Source organism: Coregonus lavaretus (assembly GCF_964263955.1).
Source record: "Coregonus lavaretus genome assembly, chromosome: 13".
Taxonomy (NCBI): Eukaryota; Metazoa; Chordata; class Actinopteri; order Salmoniformes; family Salmonidae; genus Coregonus; species Coregonus lavaretus.
The window spans coordinates 24,362,067-24,383,721 of NC_140000.1; the positions used below are offsets into that span (position 1 = coordinate 24,362,067).

At 41.6% G+C, this 21,655-nt stretch overlaps 1 protein-coding gene across 2 annotated transcripts; it reads left to right on the forward strand.

Annotated features, from left to right (window-relative positions):
* On the forward strand, positions 1-20,646 carry LOC311140136 (glucocorticoid-induced transcript 1 protein-like). Of its 2 annotated transcripts, none has more exons than XM_084175075.1 (9): positions 1-160; positions 280-660; positions 3,628-3,776; positions 8,081-8,173; positions 14,289-14,396; positions 16,405-16,542; positions 17,033-17,222; positions 18,412-18,532; positions 18,830-20,646. In XM_084175075.1, exons 2-9 carry the CDS (start codon positions 330-332, stop codon positions 19,245-19,247), a joined length of 1,548 nt encoding a protein of 515 aa, XP_084031201.1. In that variant the 5' UTR covers positions 1-160; positions 280-329; the 3' UTR covers positions 19,248-20,646. The 2 variants fall into 2 exon arrangements, with proteins under 2 accessions (XP_084031201.1, XP_084031200.1); XM_084175074.1 differs by having other exon boundaries at positions 74-160; positions 14,286-14,396; positions 18,830-20,640.
* The last annotated feature ends 1,009 nt before the right edge of the window (positions 20,647-21,655 follow it).

Below are 21,655 nucleotides of genomic sequence, written 5' to 3' on the forward strand. Positions count from 1 at the left end.
GTCGATACAACTGTCATTTACAGTGGACGTGGGGAAGGTAGGGAAGAACCAAAGAATAGTAAATATGTTTAGCTAACTGTACAAATTAAGTTTTTAAACAACATATATTTAAAGTTCTCGACAGACATGCACAAAGAAGACTTGTTTTAGTGTTGTTCAGGTAAGTTATTGCAGTAGAATTCGCCTTTTTGAGATGCAAGATAACTGCGAGATAGCTGCTAAATGAGCTCGAGCAGCATACGAGCTAAAATTAAAGGAAGTTTATCCTCTGTTTTCCAGAAGCGGATATCTTGGCGATATTTTTCCTGAATGTGATACGAAGCAGCAGAATGTCAGCTCCCACCAACTCGCTTCAACAGCAGTCCACAGTCAGACGTAGCAATGCAGGGTCCCCCAGTTTATCCAACAGCTGCCGTTTGCACCCCATCCGTGCTACTGTGCCCTACCAGCTCCTACGCGGGGGCCAGTGCAGCCCGACACGCTCTCCGTCTCACTCTGTTGGAGGCAACAATGGACCGACAAATAGCCGTGGGTCATCTCCCCCAAATGCGACACTGAATCTTGGAGTAAATTGCACTACTGCCACGAGACAGAGACTGTCTCCTGAAAATAGGGTCTCGCACTCACCTGACCGGGGTCCAAACTCACCCGTTTGTAGAGGTAAAATATTGTTATATTAACCATCTACCACATGCTACGATATCGATGTATTCAGGACAAATGCACCCTTTAGCTTGCTCTTGGTGATGGTCAAGATATTGTAGGCCTTTTGTATTCCTGTAATACAGTGTTTGCTATGCATTTTATAGATGAATTAATTTGTACAATATTGATGGATTAATGAGACTCACTGGGCCCTATTCAGTCACCCTGACAGGGAATAGGTCCCTAGGTTTATAAGGTAAGTGAAAAACGTAATTTGTCTTGTGCTGATTAGGATTCATGTAATATATAATTTGTAAAAAACCTCACCAGCATATTAGTTTTGATTGAATATATGGCCCCAGAGTTACACAAAAGGGGAAGTAGGCCCATACGTAGGCCTACTACTACAGTATGTCACTAATAAGGAAGCTTATAGTGTCCTCTCCTCTTACACTCCTGCTGCTTATGGACTATTGACAGAAAAGGGGAGGAGATCATTGGCAGCAAGACATGCTTATGGGTTGAAAAGGGACGTAGAACCTGAGAATCGTTGTTGAACAGTCAGGTTACAGGTATATGACCTACTCCCTTTCAACTGTATTGTACACATCGAGAACATATTGTGAGCCCTATGTTATGGAGAATGGAAGTGAGTGGTGTGACATTTCATGGCTCTATTGGTTCAACCTGAGCCATTGTCCTTTCAGGTGATAAGGAGATGGAGGGTGGACTGAAGGGCGAGATGGGAGACTAGACTACTCTAAATCCTGTTTCTGAGACAGGCTCTCCTGCCAAATATTGATGTTGCCTCTGTTATTGAGACTGATTATATTTATCTTCCCCAACACAATATTTTCTGGAACACTTTAGTTGTATTTCTCAGCAAACCCTCTATGCAGTAAAACGCAAGACACACAAAGCATCCAGTTAATGTCTGCTTGCCTTTGAGAAGCATAAATCTCTGAATACCATTAGATTTTTCTGTCACAGCTTGGAGACTGCGTCAAACCTGTTCTGTGACTCCAAATCTGCATCCAGGACTATGTTGTACTCACTATGCAACAAGGTATTTTTACTACAATGACCTCTGGCACTTTACGAGGGCAGGTCATTAATCACCATGGTTCAACCAGTGACAGCCATGACACTCCAGCTGTCTTGACGCTCTCCTACATCAGTGGAGTATAATGGCGTCCGCCTTACCTTTCCCCAAGATGGCAGCCTCCTTGTCTCTGAGCTGCATTGCGGTTATTGTGGGATTGGTAACTCTATGTTCGGGAAAATGGCATGACATGCCTTGCATTCGCTGGTCCTCAGAATGAGATGACCTTCAACCCTGAGCAGTGTCCAGTCACATAGGTCGTGATGGAGACTTGATCCGCTGTTGGATGGCAGTGACCTCCCAGTCGAAACAAGGCTAGTTTGTTTCATGTGATGTCATCTGCTAGCTAGGGGTAGGAGGTGCATTGCATTGCGACAAGTGGAATTGGATTAGCACTGGGAAGTGCACAGGGATGGAAATGGACATTTGTACATGTATTGTTCATCTTTCATTGTCAAACGGAAATGTGGAGCTATTTTTATTTGAGCGTTTCCTCAGAATTGTAGGCTATTTGCAGTGACACTGAAGGGAATTTGTGGTGAATTTGTGGTTTTGTCTTTTGAGGCATCTGACTCATTTAGGTTAAACATTAAAGTGGACAATACATTGTGTCCTTGTCAGCCATGCAGCTCTGTGATTGGAACATTGGAGAAGTTAACTAGTGGGCATCTTCCTTTCAGTCAGTCAGCATGTTAATTCGCTTCACTCATCTCATCTGAGCTAGGTGGTGGTGAAAGGGTCGCCAGGACAACGGGCCAGGGTGAAGGCCATGGAGAAGGGTGACATTCCACCGCATGACCTTTAGGTTCACACTATGACATCATCCCCACACTAGGCCATCCCAATGGCCTCAACAAAGAAACTCCCCTTCACTGTCAAAGTGCCAGCTGTGCTGAAATGGCCTTCCTCATTGTCACACATCCCCAAACTGCAGAGTAAGAGTAAATTGGAAAACAAGCATGTTGTTAAACCTAGAACCCAGCCTAGAATCTATCAACTTTGGTAGAAAGTTCACTATTTTTGAAAAGGTTGATTTGAAAATTGTGAAAGGGACCGTATGCATACTAAAAGCCATAAAATGATCTGACTTTATTTTGTTCTTGAGAGCCTAAATTTAGCAAAGTGGAGAGACGGTGGAAAATCACTTGGGCTAAATTTGCATGCTGTGTTTGGAGAACTTTGGCTGTAACAATATTGATGGAAATCCACTCCCTTTTCCTCAGATAGTTTACCCTAGGTCATTGGGTTTACTTACTTAGCCAATGTCTCTTGGTTGATATGCTCAGACTTGGCTGATCATCTAGACCCTAGAGCCTAGGTGGTGTGTAGTGGTATCGAAAAGGAACACTGTGCATATGCACCTAGACAAGGAACTGATTGAATGAATAATGTGTACCCTGGTCACCTGCTTCACCCTTCAGAAGCTCTTTGAATGGAAAGCAAGGAGCTCCCATTGACTTTCAACAATCACAAAGCATAATACTGCCTACTAGCCTATGCTTTCACCCATTTCCCCCTCCATGTCTCCCTGCTTTAGAAAAACAGCGCATTTCTGTGTTTGGGTTTTTACTGTGAGTTACTGCAGGAGGAATGTTGAGTGAATGCAGGCTGTATTGATGTTAATTGTGGTGTGGTTGTTTATGAGTTCTTATGTGGGTGATGTGTGTTTTAACTACTTTGGCTTCTAGAAGGCAGCTCCCATAACATCAGACCTAGCTTCAACACAACCAGATTAGTTAGGCCTAGTATATATCACTGTAGAGCACTGATACTCAATAAGGTTAGCAATAGAGCCGTTTATGGAAAACAACAAGACATTGTTCAGTATGACAGTGTGGGTGTGTCCTGTCCTGACCCTTGCTCTCCCCTCGCTCCTGTAGGAGAGAGGTCCAAACTGCAGGCGCGTAGCTCCAGTGCTATCCGGCGGACATCTTCCCTGGACGCCATTATGGGGCCGTACCTCACAGGCCAGTGGCCTCGTGACTCCCACGGACCCTACCCTTCCTGCATGAAAGACAAAGCCACACAGGTAACTTTAGGCCAAAGGACCCATAAAAGCTAATGGTGCACATCATAATAATTTATTTAAAAGCATATGTTTTCTAAATCAAGTTTCTCTTTAGGAAAACACGTACTGGGTTTATTTTGACCACAATTTTCCTGGGTAGCATTCCACACATCAGCACTCACTATTCTGGTCAACGTGATTGACCGTTCAATGCAGTTTGAGAATGGGCAGATTTCTGTGGTTATGAACCCACATTGAATATGTATGATGATGGCAGGGCCATTGACCATGGCCGCGCTGTCAGTCCTAATAGAATCCTTTCATGTGGCTGAATGAGCGCCGCCCAGCCTCATTTACATGGCTTCATCCCTTTAACCCTTCATTCACCTTGGGGCTCTTTGTTTAGTCTTCGGAAGTGGTGAGGGGGTCTCCAGGTTCAAGTTGCTACATATAGAATCAACGTTCCCCTAATGATGGTGTGGACTGCTTCACTTAAACCACTTGGATTAGGAAAAGCACAAGCTCCCCAAGTACAGTCACAGACTAGCTTCTTCCTGTTAACAAAATATCCCATTACCCCAAATCGCCTGTAACACTGCAACAGCAAAAAACCTGGGACAAAAAGTCCCAGCTCTTTGTTGTAGCACACAATCTAGAGATGGAGGTGAAGTTGTTTGCACCTGTCCCTCAGGCGATGGTTGGGGCGAGGAGAGGAATCCCACTGCTTACCACCTGGCCCTCGTGGCTGGCCCGTCTGCCTTTGTGTGGGAGTGAGGAGCGGAGGGCCATACATATGCTAATCACTGTTCCGGGATAGATCTATCTGCCCTAGGCCCTGTGGTTACAGAACACAGAGAATGTCTGTATGAAGATTAAACAGACACACAGGCACACAGACAGACAGAGTGCAATGATTGCATGTGTGCGCACACACACACCAGACTAAAGACTGTCTTAATCTTTGTTTTTAGAATTGTGTTACACAGGCAGGATGTGGACAGTCTATTATCGATGACAATCAACTCAGCATGTTTTACTTATGAGTTGTCTAAAGTAAGCAGTTATACATTACTGCTCATTCCATGTTCTTCAAGCAGCTTGAATCCATAATAAGCGTTTTGTCAAAGATATTTATCTATTCTCTAAAATGTTCCTCATGTTTTAGAGACATGCATACTGTAAGATACAGTGCATTCAGAAAGTATTCAGACTTCATGACTTTTTGTTACGTTACAGCCTTGTTCTAAAATGGATTCAATTGTTTTTTTCCTTCATCAATCTACACACAATACCCCATAATGACAAAGCAAAAACAGGTTTTTAGACATTTTTGCAAATAAAAAACTGAAACATCACATTTTACATAAGGATTCAAACCCTTTACTCAGTACTTTGTTGAAGCACCTTTGGCAGCGATTAAATCCTAGAGTCTTCTTGGGTATAACGCTACAAGCTTGGCACACCTGTATTTGGGGAGTTTCTCCCATTCTTCTCTGCAGATCCTCTCAAGCTCTGTCAGGTTGGATGGGGAGCATCGCTGCACAGTTATTTTCAGGTCTCTCCAGAGATGTTAGATCGGGTTCAAGTCCGGGCTCTGGCTGGGCCACTCAAGGACATTCAGAGACTTGTCCCGAAGCCACTCCTGCATTGTCTTGGCTGTTTGCTTAGGGTCGTTGTCCTGTTGGAATGTGAACCTTTGCCCCAGTCTGAGGTCCTGAGCGCTCTGGAGCAGGTTGTCATCAAGGATCTCTCTGTACTTTGCTCCGTTCATCTTTCCCTCGATCCTGACTAGTCTCCCAGTCCCTGCCACTGAAAAACATCCCCACAGCATGATGCTGCCACCACCATGCTTCACCGTAGGGATGGTGCCAGGTTTCCTCCAGATGTGACACTTGGCATTCAGGTCAAAGAGTTCAGTCTTGGTTTCATCAGACCAGACAATCTTGTTTCTCATGGTCTGAGAGTCCTTTAGGTGCCTTTTGGCAAACTTCAAGCGGGCTGTCATGTGCCTTTTACTGAGGAGTGGCTTCCGTCTGGCCACTCTACCATAAAGGCCTGATTGGTGGAGTGCTGCAGAGGTGGTTGTCCTTATGAAAGGTTCTCCCATCTCCACAGAGGAACTCTGGAGCTCTGTCAAAGTGACCATCGGGTTCTTGGTCACTTCCCTGACCAAGGCCCTTCTCCCCCGATTTCTCAGTTTGGCCAGGCGGCCAGCTCTTTGTGGTTCCAGACTTTGTGGTTCCATTTTAAGAATGATGGAAGCCACTGTGTTCATGGGGACCTTTAATGCTGCAGACATTTTTTGGTACCCTTCCCCAGATCTGTGCCTCGACACAATCCTGTCACGGAGCTCTATGGACAATTCCTTCGACCTCATGACTTGGTTTTTGCTCTGACATGCACTGTTAACTGTGGGACCTTATATAGACAGGTGTGTGCCTTTCCAAATCATGTTCAATCAATTGAATTTGCCACAGGTGGACTCCAATGACATTGTAGAAACATCTCAAGGATGATCAATGGAAACAGGATGCACCTGAGCTCCATTTTGAGTCTCATAGCAAAGGGTCTGAATACTTATGTAAATAAGGTATTTCTGTTTTTATTTTTTAGAAATTTGCTAAAATGTCTAAATTGTCATTATGGGGTATTGTGTGTAGATTGATGAGGAAAACGTTTATTTAATCAATTTTAGAATAAGGCTGTAACGTAACAAAATGTGGAAAAAGGGAAGAGGTCTGAATACTTTCAGAATACGCTGTAGATGAGAAGACCAAGAAGCTCACAGAACCAGAACTTAATGCCCTCATCAACTCAAATCAGACCAAATGATAGCAGTGGCATTCTATACTCTTGCCTCAGTATGTAAACTAAACAAACCAACTTGAATTCCATTGTAAATCCATTGATGTTCAGTATCCCTGCTGGGGAATCAAACAGGATTTTAAGTGGGGTGAGAATCATTTAACATGAGCTGTAGGCTGTGAAAGTAAAGTACGCTAACTTTATTTCACCAGAGCATTATCTGGCATAACACCTGGCACACAAACCCACAAGGCAGGCTGGAAGTGCAAAAACTACCTTGATACAAGTGTCTTGAAGTAAACAAAGCTGGGAGCTCTGTGAACAGACACTTCATTTGTTTTTAAAAATAAACATTTAAATTGTTATTCAAATGATGATAAGTAGCCTATGGCAATGCTATGTGCTTGTACCATTTTATCTATTTGCTGAAGGGTAGGCTTTAGTAGTACTGGAGAACTAGGCTAGTTAATAACTAATAAAGTTAATAATATCCATATTCTTAACATCTCAATATAACTTTTTGCAAAGTTAACACTTAGCAGTGGAAACTTTCCTTTCACTATTCATTCAGCCCTCAATGTTTGGCTCTAGCATCAAACACCACAGCAATACCATAGCCGTGTACAAAATGTTACTCTAAACGGTAGCACATCTGTCATCCAGCATAGTGGCGTCTTTATTGGAGCACAAGCACCCGTTTAAACCGTTTGTCCTTTCTGAAGAGCAATGTGCCAGTAGCCAGCCCTAACGCTTCACTGGTGTTCTTCATATTGCATATCATAGAGTGGGTCTTTTGTGTAACGTTGTGCGTTATAGAGGATGTTTTGTTTTTCGACAAGGGTCAAACGTAAGGCAGTACGAGGACATTGACATTTAAGATGCTTCACTCTACTGTATTGACCACGACTCCTTGGAGGACCAATGTCACTGTTGATATGCATAATCAAAGGGAAGTGCATCATGGTTGCTAACATGCTTTTGAAACATCACGTCTCTTTTTTGCATGTATTTTACATAAGTTAACCGTTTCCTTATTTATGTAAAGGTTGCATTCTTGTAGACACTAGAGCACTTTTCTCTATCTGCTGTAGTGGAGAAAGAGCAGACATTTCCCACAGAATTACCAGCTAGTAGTTAGTATGTAGTATGTCAGTCACCAACCACAAATTAGCCTTTGGCAATCTGTACCAATGTGGATTGTCGTTACAACTGTAAGGATACAACTTTAAGTAGTAGCTATCACACATGTTATTACTGTTTTGTGCTTCTGGTGAGCTGCATCCATCTTTATCCCGCAAATACCATTTTTGACTCATTTGATTGTTTCCAGATGTGTGCATCTCTAGCGAAGGCACAGGGGTCATGATTGCATTCACCCACCTCTCTCTCATCTGTTAATCTCAATGAATTCCAGAGTCTTGTCTCAGTCTTCCTGAATTCCATACAAATGAAGGGGATGATGTGGGTGTATTTGTTTATCCACTGCTTAGAGTGTGTGTGTGTGTGTGTGTGTGTTTCAGACTCCTGGTCTGTGGATAGAGGATGCTGGAGGGGAGCAGGGAAGCCCACACCAGCGGTCAGCCTCCTGGGGTAGCGCAGACCATCTGAAAGAGGTAGGTGCCACACTCAAATTTCCTAGCATATATAGGCTAGCCTACACACTCTCTGCATGACCTGTGTCTCTAGCCAAAACAACTGTAAGGAGCGCTATCCTATTATTTGTAATCCAATACTGTAACCAATGTTAACACCATAACTCTCTGAGGAGTTTAACGTTAGACCAGAATAGCTGGTCTGTCACAAAACATCCAGCAAGAGTTGTATTGTTGACATTATTGGAGCTGCACTGTATGTGCACAGTCAAATATACTTCCAACATGTTTTTGTCAGGGCTTTGAGGTTCAGCCATTACTTGAAATGTGTTTTATTTGTCAGGATATGAGGTTCAGTTAAATATTATGCTCCTGAAGGTCGGTTTCCATGCGCGTTGCCTGGCTGAATTAGTGGCTAGCTGGAGACCACATTGAGCTATTAGTTCTCTAGCTCTTCCAGACCACACTCTTTATTTAACCTTCCTTTCCCTCTGTAGCCTAGTCCGTTGCATCTCATTGTGGCTGGTTGTTTTGAGAGGGGGAGCAGGCACTGAACTTGTCTGCAGGGTGTAACAGCCATATAATTTCCCCCTCAGCTTGGACCTGTTGATACTCTAGTGCAGGGGTGTCAAACTCATTTTAGCTCAGGGGCCACATGGAGGAAAATCTATTCCCAAGTGGGCCGGACCGGAAAAATCATGGTGTATATATAACTTAAAAACGACAACTTCAGATTGTTTTCTTTGTTTTAATACGATCAACATAAAACATAAAGCTGGAGCCTGAGGACAGTGTGTCCAAAATAGTACAAGCACAACATCACTATTAATCATAAAACACGTCAAGTTTATTTGAAAATTCTAAAGAAAAAGAACACACAAACACACAATGCCTCAGTGATTAACAGAACTGTTTCACAGATCACAGAACTATATCAGGGTGTCATTTCTCAGGCAGAAATGTAGATAAAAATAATGAAATCCTGTTCCCCAAACAAGTGCAAGAACCACAGAGTCAAGAATAGGTTAAATATACAAATAAAATAAAATCAATTAAAAACAATAGCACATCAACATAAAAACATATAAACATAAAGCTGGAGCCTGAGGACAGTGTGTCCAAAAGCACAACATCACTATTAATCATAAAACACCTCAAGTTATTTGAAAGTTCTAAGGACAAAGAACACACAAACACACAATGCCTCAGTGATTCACAGAAGTATATCACAGATCACAGAACTATATCAGGGTGTCATTTCTCAGGCAGAAATGTAGATAAAAATAGTGAAATCCTGTTCCCCAAACAAGTGCAAGAACCACAGAGTCAAGAATAGGTTAAATATACAAATAAAATAAAAACAATTAAAAACAATAGCACATCAACATAAAAACATATAAACATAAAGCTGGAGCCTGAGGACAGTGTGTCCAAAAGCACAACATCACTATTAATCATAAAACACCTCAAGCTATTTGAAAGTTCTGAGGACAAAGAACACACAAACACACAATGCCTCAGTGATTCACAGAAGTATATCACAGATCACAGAACTATATCAGGGTGTCTCATGCAGCACTTTAAGTGGGGTTGCATAGTTTATTTGACTCCTGATACCTGGCATCTTTTAGCTTTCACCAGCGCATCAATATCAGGCGTCACATCTTGAGTGGCAGCCAACTTCAGGATGTGATTCAAGTGCTTGTGCGTGAGCCTTGAGCGCAGCTTTGTTTTATTTATGCTCATTACAGAGAACTTGCTCACAAAGATATGTGGTTCCAAACATGCACAACAGTTTTGCAGCGAGGGCTGTCAAGTTGGGGTAACCTGGCAAGAGATTCTGATAAAAATGTGTCCAAGCCAGCTGCGGCAAATTTGCCCTTCAAATCCGAGTCACACTGCAAGTCTATTATTTCAAGTTGGATGCTGACGGGCAGATCAGAGGGATTCACGGTGAATGGCGAGCAAAAAAACGTTGAAGTCTTTCTCCAGTTCACCAAAAATCTGAAAGCGTTGCTCAAACTCCCGTAACAGTCCCGTTATTTTATCTTTGAACCGCTTCATGTCTGCCACATGTTGGGTCGCGCACACATTTTTCAGACAGGGGAAGTGAGCTGCATCACCACCGGCGAGTTGCGTCTCCCACAATGACAGCTTCAACTTGAAAGAACGTATGCTGTCATAATACTGCGTGACAACTTTGTTGCGCCCATGCAGCTGTTTGTTCAAGTTATTCAGGTGCTCTGTAACATCCACCATAAATGCAAGGTCCTGCATCCATTCTGCGGAATTAAATTCTAACACTGGTTTGCCCTTTTCTTCCATGAACTGTTCCATTTCTTCCCGTAAATCAAAGAAACGCCTCAGCCCAGCACCTCGGCTTAACCATCTTACCTCAGTGTGGTATGGCAGGCCATAGATATGGGGCGGCAGGTAGCTTAGTGGGTAAGAGCGTTGTGCCAGTAACCGAAAGGTCGCTGGTTCTAATCCCCGAGCCAACTAGGTGAAAAATCTGTCGATGTGCCCTTGAGCAAGGCACTTAACCCTAATTGCTTCTGTAAGTCGCTCTGGATAAGAGCGTCTGCTAAATGACTAAAATGTAAATGTAATAGATGTGGTCTTTCTCTCTGAGAAGGCTGTCAAACTGACGGTGATTCAGGCTTCTGGATCGGATGAAATTAACAGTTTGGATGACCACCTTCATGACGTTATCCATCTTTAATGACTTGCAACACAAAGCCTCCTGGTGCAAAATACATTGAAAAGTCAAAAAATCACGTCCTCCAGATTGACAAGATTGTCATATTTGTCGGCATGAAGACTCACATAGTGGCGACGAAGGTTATATTCTTTCAGCACTGCAACATGCTGTGAACACACCAAACATACAGCTTTCCCATTCAATTCCGTGAATAAATAGGAGGATGACCATTTTTCTTGGAACACTCTACACTCTGCGTCCACTTTTCTATTTTTTGACAGAGACTTATTGGGGCAATGAGGGTGCCAAAGTACAATGTTAAAAGTAGCTCATCCGGACTGGCTGCACGTGCTTGACCTACTTGCTCTGCCCCGGTATAAACAGTTTGCTTGCTTAACACAATTGCTATTGCGCCATCCAGTGGACGCAATTGGAACAGCAGTTTATTTTATTGAAAAATTGCAGCGCATTTTTATACTTTACAAAATCATCTCGCGGGCCGGATTAAACCCGTTTGCGGGCCTGATCCGGCCCGCGGGCCGGACGTTTGACACCCCTGCTCTAGTGACAAGGATGAACCTTATCTAACACCATAAAGGCCTACTCCTCCTGCAAACAACACATATATAAGCTTGTTACAGTCTGCTGGCTTTTGCTCAAGAGCAACACAGCAAAACAATGGTATTGAGGCTTTTGAAATGGGCTGACTTACATAAGATAGGCCTGTTAGATGACCGATAAACACTAAATGGATGCAATGTTCTCTCACTATGTTGAGATGTTTCTTTTTGTTCTTGACATGATTATGATGATATGATACTGTACTGTATGTACATGTAGTAACATACAGTATAGCAACATGTACATGTTTCTAAAGATACTAATTATTAAGTTTATCTAAGTCGCCCATTGTAGCGTATAAAAGTAGCAATAGGTACATTTGGATTTGGCATGTAGTCTTACATATTGTCAATGAAATGTATTATTTTAGCTGACACTTATATCCTGAGAGACCCAGTCATATATAGCCAAAGGCCAAATCCTCCCACCCAACAGTGAGTGGTACTATACAGTAGAGATGGGGGAGGGGGATCAATACAGTAAGCAGGGGTGTTCAAATCTTACCCTACGAGGTCCGGATTTTCTGTTCTACCTGATAATTAATTGCACCCACCTGGTGTGCCAGGTCTAAATCAGTCCCTGATTAGAGGGGAACAAAAAAAAAACGCAGTGTAACTGGCTTCGAGGTCCAGAGTTGAGTTTCAAGGCAGTAGAGTATCGCAATATTGTTTTGGTCGATTATATATCGATACTGTTGACTCCAAGTATTGATTTGTAAAAAAATAAAATACAAGATAACGTTAGCTAGCGCTAGTCAGGTGTACCTGTGCCAGAACTCCGGTATTTATCATCCTATAGCTAGTTCTCCAACTAATTTTGTCATGGCTTTCTCTTCTCCGTCTGCAGCAGACATATAGTGAGCAATATGTTTGGAACATCAAATCGCAATAAAATCGCAGTATCCAATCGCAATACATACAGAATCGTGATACGTATAGAATCGCAATACATATCGTATCGCTCACCTAAGTATTGTGATAATATCATATTGTGAGGTCCAGCCCATTAATACAATGAGCTTTACACTGCTTTGTTCTTGCTCATCTTCAGAAACCTCATATGGATTGCCTTGTCATTATTGACTCTTATCATGTACTCTCTCAATGCAAGTCAATCCAGATGTACCACACTGTACTGTACTATAATAACCTCTATGGATGACATGGGACTGTTTTATAATAACCTCTATGGATGACATGGTACTGTACTATAATAACATCTATGGATGACATGTTACTGTACTATAATAACCTCTAAGGATGACGTGATACTGTTCTATAATAACCTCTATGGATGACATGGTACTGTACTATAATAACCTATGGATGACATGGTACTGTTCTATAATAACCTCTATGGATGACATGGTACTGTTCTATAATAACCTGTATGGATGACATGGTACTGTACTATAATAACATCTATGGATGACATGTTACTGTACTATAATAACCTCTATGGATGACATGGTGCTGTAGTATAATAACCCCTATGGATGACATGGTACTGTAGTATAATAACCTCTATGGATGACATGGTACTGTACTTTAATAACCTCTATGGATGACATGGTACTGTAGTATAATAACCTCTATGGATGACATGGTACTGTACTATAATAACCTCTATGGATGACATGGTACTGTAGTATAATAACCTCTATGGATGACATGGTACTGTAGTATAATAACCTCTATGGATGACATGGTACTGTAGTATAATAACCTCTATGGATGACATGGTGCTGTAGTATAATAACCCCTATGGATGACATGGTACTGTAGTATAATAACCTCTATGGATGACATGGTACTGTAGTATAATAACCTCTATGGATGACATGGTACTGTTCTATAATAACCTCTATGGATGACATGGTACTGTAGTATAATAACCTCTATGGATGACATGGTACTGTAGTATAATAACCTCTATGGATGACATGGTACTGTAGTATAATAACCTCTATGGATGACATGGTACTGTTCTATAATAACCTCTATGGATGACATGGTACTGTAGTATAATAACCTCTATGAGTGACTTGGTACTGTACTATAATAACCTCTATGGATGACATGATACTGTACTATAATAACCTCTGTGGATGACATGGTACTGTACTATAATAACCTCTGTGGATGACATGGTACTGTACTATAATAACCTCTGTGGATGACATGCAGGGAAGGGCATCCTATAGAGTAGACATACTCTTTCTGTGTACTGTATAGCCAGGATTATAAGAATCAGCATTAAAAGACCTCGCCTTAGTCTGCATTTAATAACTGATGATGTTATGATTATATAACCAGTACAGAAACAAAATAACCCTTTGACTTCACTTATGTTTGATCATAGCTACATCCATAAAAGCCCTCTCTTTACAGCATTTTTCAAGTTCATTCTGAATCTGTGGACAAATTACTCGAATGCTGGAGAAATGCTGTTCTGAGGAAAACCAAAAAAAACTATGCAACTCCGAGGAAGCTTAGTGGCACTCCGCTGTGCATCGTGGCACACCTTCCACATCGTGCATTATTTTCCATCGAACGCATTGCCCTTCATTGATTATCCCTTACCTACAGCTTTGTACCTTTGCTAAAGGCATATTCTATTGAATTATACCTCAAGTATAGCCTGGTGGTCCAGTCTGTTTGTGCTTTAGCCAACTCCTCTCTGCCATGTATGACATGAAACAATAGAAGTGTTGGCTACACAGCACATACAGTATGGGGCCACCAGGCTACCTTGAATGTCCATTGAGAACCATTCATTTTTCTCTGAGATAAACCCCCTGTCTTTCTCCAGCAGATTGCTAAACTCAGGCTGCAGCTCCAGCGCAGTAAACAGGTCAGCCGCCAGAGCAAAGACAGGGATCAGCAGCCGGGTCTACACACCAGCACCACATGCCAACCCCAGGTGAGTTATACCCTACTGCTGCCTCCCTGTGTCTGCCACCCAGATCACAGGGCATGGTAGCATTGTACTAGTATGGCGTCTGCCCCAATGCTATATTCACAGTGGGAGTGTCACCGTACCATGTACAACCTAAAATAAATACATTTACATTTACATTTTAGTCATTTAGCTGACGCTCTTATCCAGAGCGACTTACAAATACAGTACTTATTATGGATAATACTTGATTGTAAATTTATAGACTAGGGTTTTGGTAGCCTGGGTGCCAGGCTGTTTCTGCTTCAGGCAACTTGTCCTTCTAAAACAACAATGTGGCTTTGCTGTAGTGCAGAATTGTTCAGGCAGTTGTTCAGGCATGTTTCCTGTCATATGAATGTATATGACAGGAAACATGCCTGAACTAAATCAAATATAACACTCCATAAAACATCTATTTATGTGTGTGTATGTATATATATATATACTACCGTTCAAAGTTTGGGGTCACTTACAAATGTCCTTGTTTTTGAAAGAAAAGCAATTTTTTTTTGTCCATTAAAATAACATCAAATTGATCAGAAATACAGTGTAGACATTGTTAATGTTGTAAATGGCTGTTGTAGCTGGAAACGGCTGATAAAAAAAAAAAAAGGAATATCTACATAGGCGTACAGAGGCCCATTATCAGCAACCATCAGTCGTGTTCCAATGGCATGTTGTGTTTGCTAATCCAAGTTGATCATTTAAAAGGCTAATTGATCATTAGAAAACCATTTTGCAATTATGTTAGCACAGCTGAAAACTGTTGTGCTGATTAAAGAAGCAATAAAACTGGCCTTCTTGAGACTAGTTGAGTATCTGGAGCATCAGCAATTGTGGGTTCGATTACAGGATCAAAATGGCCAGAAACAAATAATTTTCTTCTGAAACTCGTCAGTCTATTCTTGTTCTGAGAAATTAAGGCTATTCCATGCGAGAAATTGCCAAGAAACTGAAGATCTCGTACAACGCTGTGTACTACTCCCTTCACAGAACAGCGCAAACTGGCTCTAACCAGAATAGAAAGAGGAGTGGGAGGCCCCAGTGCACAACTGAGCAAGAGGACAAATACATTAGAGTGTCTAGTTTGAGAAACAGACGCCTCACAGGTCCTCAACTGGCAGCTTCATTAAATAATACCCGCAAAACCCCAGTCTCAATGTCAACAGTGAAGAGGTGACTCCGTGATGCTGACCTTCTAGGGTTGCACAGAAAAAGCCATATCTCAGACTGGCCAATAAAAATAAAATGTTAAGATGGGCAGACTGAGATATGGCTTTTTCTTTGCAACTCTGCCTAGAAGGTCAACATCCTGGTTAATTGGCCTCTGTATGCCTATGTAGATATTCCATTAACAATCAGCCGTTTCCAGCTACAATAGCCATTTACAACATTAACAATGTCTACACTGTATTTCTGATCAATTTGATGTTATTTTAATGGACAAAAAAAATGCTTTTCTTTTGAAAACAAGGACATTTCTAAGTGACCCCAAACTTTTGAACTGTGGTGTATATGTCAATAGATGTTTATACGTCAATATATGTTTTATGGAGTGTTATATTTTATTTAGTTCACAAGTCCCTATTCTGACATTCTGACAAGACAGAGAGGGAGAGGAGGAGGAGATGTCTGGGCATGCCAAGTTCCCTGTAGTCTCTGTGTTTGTGGTGAATTCATTAACGGATACTGAGCAACTGTAAACAAAGCACTGGGAAAAAGAACATTAACTAAATTAGCCATGGTATGACTTTCACTTGTGATAGATCAATCTGTATTATCCTATATTATCGTTGACCTCACTTTAATATCATTTAACCTTATATTTTACCTCACATAAATCACAATCTATAGCAATATCATACACTGAAATACTGGGGAGAGCAGACAATTGACTAGATGTCTGTTTAAAATTATCATCGAAAAGCTACAAAACATTTCCACCACCTAACAAAATGTCATTTAACCCTTGGTTTGCCATATTTTCCAGAATAAGGTGGTTTCCACAGCCCTGTTGAATATCCCAGTGCCAAAGTCCCTCATATCGAGAGTGCCTAGCAGCGTGGAGGGCATCAACCACGAGCTGGAGAATGTGTTCATCAGAGAGGACTGGAAGCAGGGAATACAGGTGGACACACACACACACACACACACACTATATTCTCACTCACACTGATTTAAATTGCTGAGAGTTGAGTAGAGCTGTAAATTGTGTGTGAAGTAGGGAAGTAAACCTTGACAGGTTAACAACATTTCTCTCCCTGAAGCATGTGCATGCATGTGGGCACTCGTGCACACACACATATTTATGACCTGTAACGCAGCAAGCCTTCCTCAGCTCAGAATCAGCTGTACCTTACAGCACAAGCAGAAGGGCTCTGAACGTTTTCATACAGTATCAAGCATTATCATCTGCACTGGTATTCGCTTTTCTGCTTGTCATTCTAATACATCCACACAAACTGGAGTTTACATGCAGTGTGATAATACTGAAATTAACTGAATGCATTGAATTTACTGCTGTATGATGATCAATAATAACTGTAAATGATATAGTGTCCTGCTGTGGTTCTTGCACTCCTTCATCCTTCCCTCCATCTCCACCTCTGACCTCTCAGGCTTTGGACGTGTTGGACGGCCACCGCGCCCCCTTTCAGCCTCATCGCTACGGCAATGGCGGTGACACACGCGACACGGATACCCAGGCCCCCTCTAGTGGCGGTTCCAGCCCCTGGCCCTGCCACTTCACCCCTGACCCCCTCCACTCCCCAGAAGGCAGCCCCTGCTCTGCAGAAGAGCTTGACAAAGGTATTCCATTCAGATGCATTTTTTGGCTTGCATGATCTATTGCATATCTCAGGAGCAGAGTTTGTGAGCGTAGTTGAGCGGTTGGAAATCCTGCTCATCACTCCATGTCCTTTCCTACCACTCTGTTAAAAACCACTCTACGCTCACAGGAAAAAAAACTCCCACTCCAAATTCGCTCCATTAATTAAAATCACAATTTAACCATTTTTGTGAATACCTGGACCTACCAATTTGGTTTTTAAGTATTGATACCAAACCATATGGATTTCAATGAAAAGTATTTGAATAAACATGAGAAGGTGAATGTAAGAAGCGAACATAATTTCTAATAGGCTACATGTCATATTAAACAGCATATAAACACTCTAAATAGGTCAGGAGCCAGACAGGGAGCCTAAGAAGGAACGAAAATGGATTATTTCGGCTATATTATTTATATTATTTCAAGGCTGTAGCCTACAAAGAAATACATTGTAAAGCATTTGCGAATTGGACACAATAGGCTTGTAGGGACAAAAAGCGCTCAGCATTTAAACAATATTTTGTTGTATTAAATCGTTATAGTCTATAAAGTGTGCATATAGGCTGTGACTTTTTAATTAATTACAAATTAAACGAAAAATGACTTGTTAGTGACTTTGAATTCATTTTTAGAAACACGAGTTTGGCCAGTCTGTGGCTTCAGGCTCATGTGATGGTGCCTGGAGAGCCGGCCAGCAGCGGAGAATATCCTCTCCATAAACACCCTTTTGGCCAATCTTGCCAGGCTGGGCAGAAATGCAGAGTTTTTTGTATTATTCTATAGGTAGGCCTAAAGGTTTTTTGGCAAAATAACCCAATCAATACAAGTAGACTACAAATGCATGCTGGGGCGGGCATGCCCTGAGCTCGTGAAGTAAGCCCTACTTTGGGGCGAAATAGGAGCGAGTGAGAAGGTAAACGCTCCAGCCTTTGGGAATCGCGCTCCACGCTCCAATCAAATTGGGCACGTTCCGCTCATATACTCTGCACAGGAGTCTAGTGATTAGGATTTGGTTAATGATAAATGGCTCATGCTATATTAATACTGTGCCGTATTATATGAATCACCTCATTGTCTTCTATAGACAACAGATCGCTAACACATGTTCCTTTAAAGGGACATAAGATCACCACAATGACCTGCTTACATGTTTCATTCTGTTTTCAGACAGCGGATGCAGCTCTCCCCTTCCCAAGTTTGCCACCTCTCCCAAACCCAACAACAGCTACATGTTCAAACGGGAGCCTCCGGAGGGGTGTGAGAGGGTCAAAGTGTTTGAAGAGATGGTGTAAGTCTTCTCTCTCCTTTCATGTTGCCATCTTCACTACTTTGAGGGGTATTTCTAATTGTAATGCTTCTCAACTTCATAGTGCTACATGTTTTAGTTTCTTTTTTTAATTGGTCTGATAGTGTATGTCCTTATGCCACTGTACAGATATAGGATCTTCATTTAGTTCTCCTGCAACAGTGTGATCAAATTAAGATCCTACATATGTAGGGCTCTCCTACTGTAGGTGTTTCATATACACACTTTGGTATGTGATGATAAAAAGATGAAGACATCTCCCTCTCTTTTCCTCCCCAGGTCTGGTGTCTCCAAAGGCTTCCCTCTTTTTTCATGCCCAGACAAAAACAAGGTGAACTTCATCCCCAGGGGCTCCGCCTTCTGTCCTGTCAAACTCCTCTGCTCCTCCCTCTTCACCACAACCTCTTCCAGCCCTGGTCTCCATGGAAAAGGCAGCACATGGCCCGAGGACGCCATGACACCCACTAGTTCCACCACTCTAGCCTCCACTAACTGGAGCTCGTCTATAGGCACAGACATGGTCAGTAGCTCAGACACAGGCGTAGGCACCGACACAAGCACAGAGAACAGCACAGACAGTCTGAGCCCAGACACAGGCCCTAACACAGACACAGATCAACTGACAAGCACAGCAATGGTCTCAGACGGCCTGTCTACAGATCCCTGCTCCACTACACACATCCTTCTTACCAGCTAGTTCTCAGGTACAGTCCAGCTGCAGAGCATTAGCCTGGTCCCAGATCAGTTTGTGCTGTCTTGCTAACTCCTATGGTCGCAATGACCATAGGAGGTGGCAAAACAGCACAAACAGATCTGGGACCAGGCAAGCTGAGTATGGCTCTTTAATGCAACATTAGCCAGCAAGGAGGGCCTATTCTTACTAACCTAGCCTTCTCTTCTGCAAGGTGTGGCAGGCAACATCCTCCAGAAAGACTTGTTTTCTTTTCAGAGGGTAGATTCGATTGTTTCATGTATTGTGTTCTGTAGCAATCAGCTTTATCAAAGTCAATTCAATAAATTGAGAAGGAATTAAGCAATGGGCAAGAGAAGAACATATATTTTATTGAATATTGAAAATGTTTATCTAACCAGCTTATTTAGCTGTTCTGTGTTGCTAGCTAATATTACAGCATGGATAAGCTTTTTAATGAAAGAAAAGTAACATGCCTGTTTATATTGAAAACCCTATTGGGACGTCCTACAGTTACAATACAATGCTCCACTTTTCCCCGAATGTTTCTACTTATTTCAGGTCTCAGTCCAGTTTGTAAACTCATGACAAAAAGCTAAAGAAAGACTATCTGAAAGTGACCAAACAGCCAGCTACAAAGCACAGTGTTCCCACATAGCCTTGTTTCAGGTCCCCTGAAGAACCAATGAACTCAGGTCATTTGGAATGTACTACTCATGCATGAACTTCGACGTTGCCTTTTATGGTTCATTCATGACATTACTCCTAAGACATTCCATAGTCTTTAAACAAGTGCTGATTCTAATCTTTCAACATGACATATTAAAGGATTGCCATCGATAGAAATGATAACTTGGTGTACGGGAAAATCCGTAAAGATAGTTTCAAGTGCTTAAGACATTCCAGAGGTTATTATATTGTAGCTCCAAGATATCAGCAGTATTAGCAGATTTAGTATTGTCAAAATAAGGCCTAGATTCAATTGGATTAAGCGTTAACCAGTGGTGTCTGAGTTTTGGCGGTGTCAGAGGTGTTATTGCGTTGGAGCTGTCAAATCGGTGAACAGCTGCTCCTGTGATCATTGTCACGAAGCCACACCCGTCCCACTCGCGATAGAAATTCAGAAAGAGAAAGTGTAGGCTATATAGAAATAATGACGCTCAAATTGAAAATCATTCAACAAAATAATGAGAACTTCTATCGAGGTATAGATTACATCTCACATTAGTGTTCGAACTTGTAAACAAGGCTGCATGGGATTTATCTTAATGTGTCTCCATGCAGCCAATGGCAATGTCCGCTTTAGGTATAATGCCGGGAGCCGCTTGTGGATTTGACAGCTCTAGTGCGGTTGTTGGCTAGTGCAGATCTGATAGAATCTACCCCTAAAAACAATATTTTAAGCAACAACAAAAAAAGAAATTAGGAAAAAAAGCAAAGCAGAAAGTAAAAAATTGTACGAAATAGATAAGCAATCAACAAACACTTATAATTCTGTCAATGTCTGACTTAACATTGAGGCTAATGATATATTTTCAAAGCACTTAATTCCAAGTGGGATAATAATCACTATTTAATAGTAATATTACACAGTACTATATAAAATGTAAAGCAAATCAGATCATGTTAAGTGTGCAATTACAGATCTGTTAAAAAAATACAAACTAGTGTTGATTTGATGTTCAGTATGGAGTAAAATATTTCATGAAACTGTGTACAAGGGCTGGATTCAATCCGTGTTGCGGAAGTACCGCGAGAACATTGCCTTTAAATTTAAATTGTGCTATAACGTGGATCTCCCCCGATACTTCTGCAATACGAATTGAATCCAGTGCCTAAGTGTATTATGTATCTTCAATACATTACGTTAAAACCCCTTGGCAAGAATATTTACAAATAATAAAGAAAAATGCTTTTTCAAATAAAAATAGCCAAAACCATTTGCAAAACGAACAAACATATGCAACACAATCCACTCAAACCTAGATGTATATTTTGTCAGTAAAGATGACCGCTGCTCCGTGACTAGTTTGAATCATACTAACACATTATTTTCAAAGTTCAGCAAGGCTTGCCATGTTCGGCACTAATATTTCATGCCTGTGTATTCCATGTTTTATATGTAGACCTTGTGTGTTTTTACAATAAAGTAAGCAATAAAATCACACTTGCTGTTTGTCTCAATTATTTTTTTAAGCACTAGCTTCACATTATTTTAATGTTAGTATTAGAACCCCTTTAGCTTATGAAGCCCAGGCTTCCAACGAGACAGGATTTTGGAAGGCTGGCCACACTGGACTAGGGGCTCGATTCAATCCGTATCGCCAAGTTCAGCGCTATAGCACAAATTTTAATTGAAAGGCAACGTTCCTGCATTCCCGGAGACTGCATTCACGGTAAACGCTGCAAACGTC

Excerpts from the sequence above, each read along its gene's own strand:
- LOC311140136 (XM_084175074.1), top strand. The coding sequence starts at position 330 with ATGTCAGCTCCCACCAACTCGCTTCAACAGCAGTCCACAGTCAGACGT. Across the intron at positions 14,397-16,404 it reads GCACCACATGCCAACCCCAG|AATAAGGTGGTTTCCACAGC; the intron begins GTGAGTTATACC and ends CATATTTTCCAG. Across the intron at positions 17,223-18,411 it reads TGCAGAAGAGCTTGACAAAG|ACAGCGGATGCAGCTCTCCC; the intron begins GTATTCCATTCA and ends TTCTGTTTTCAG.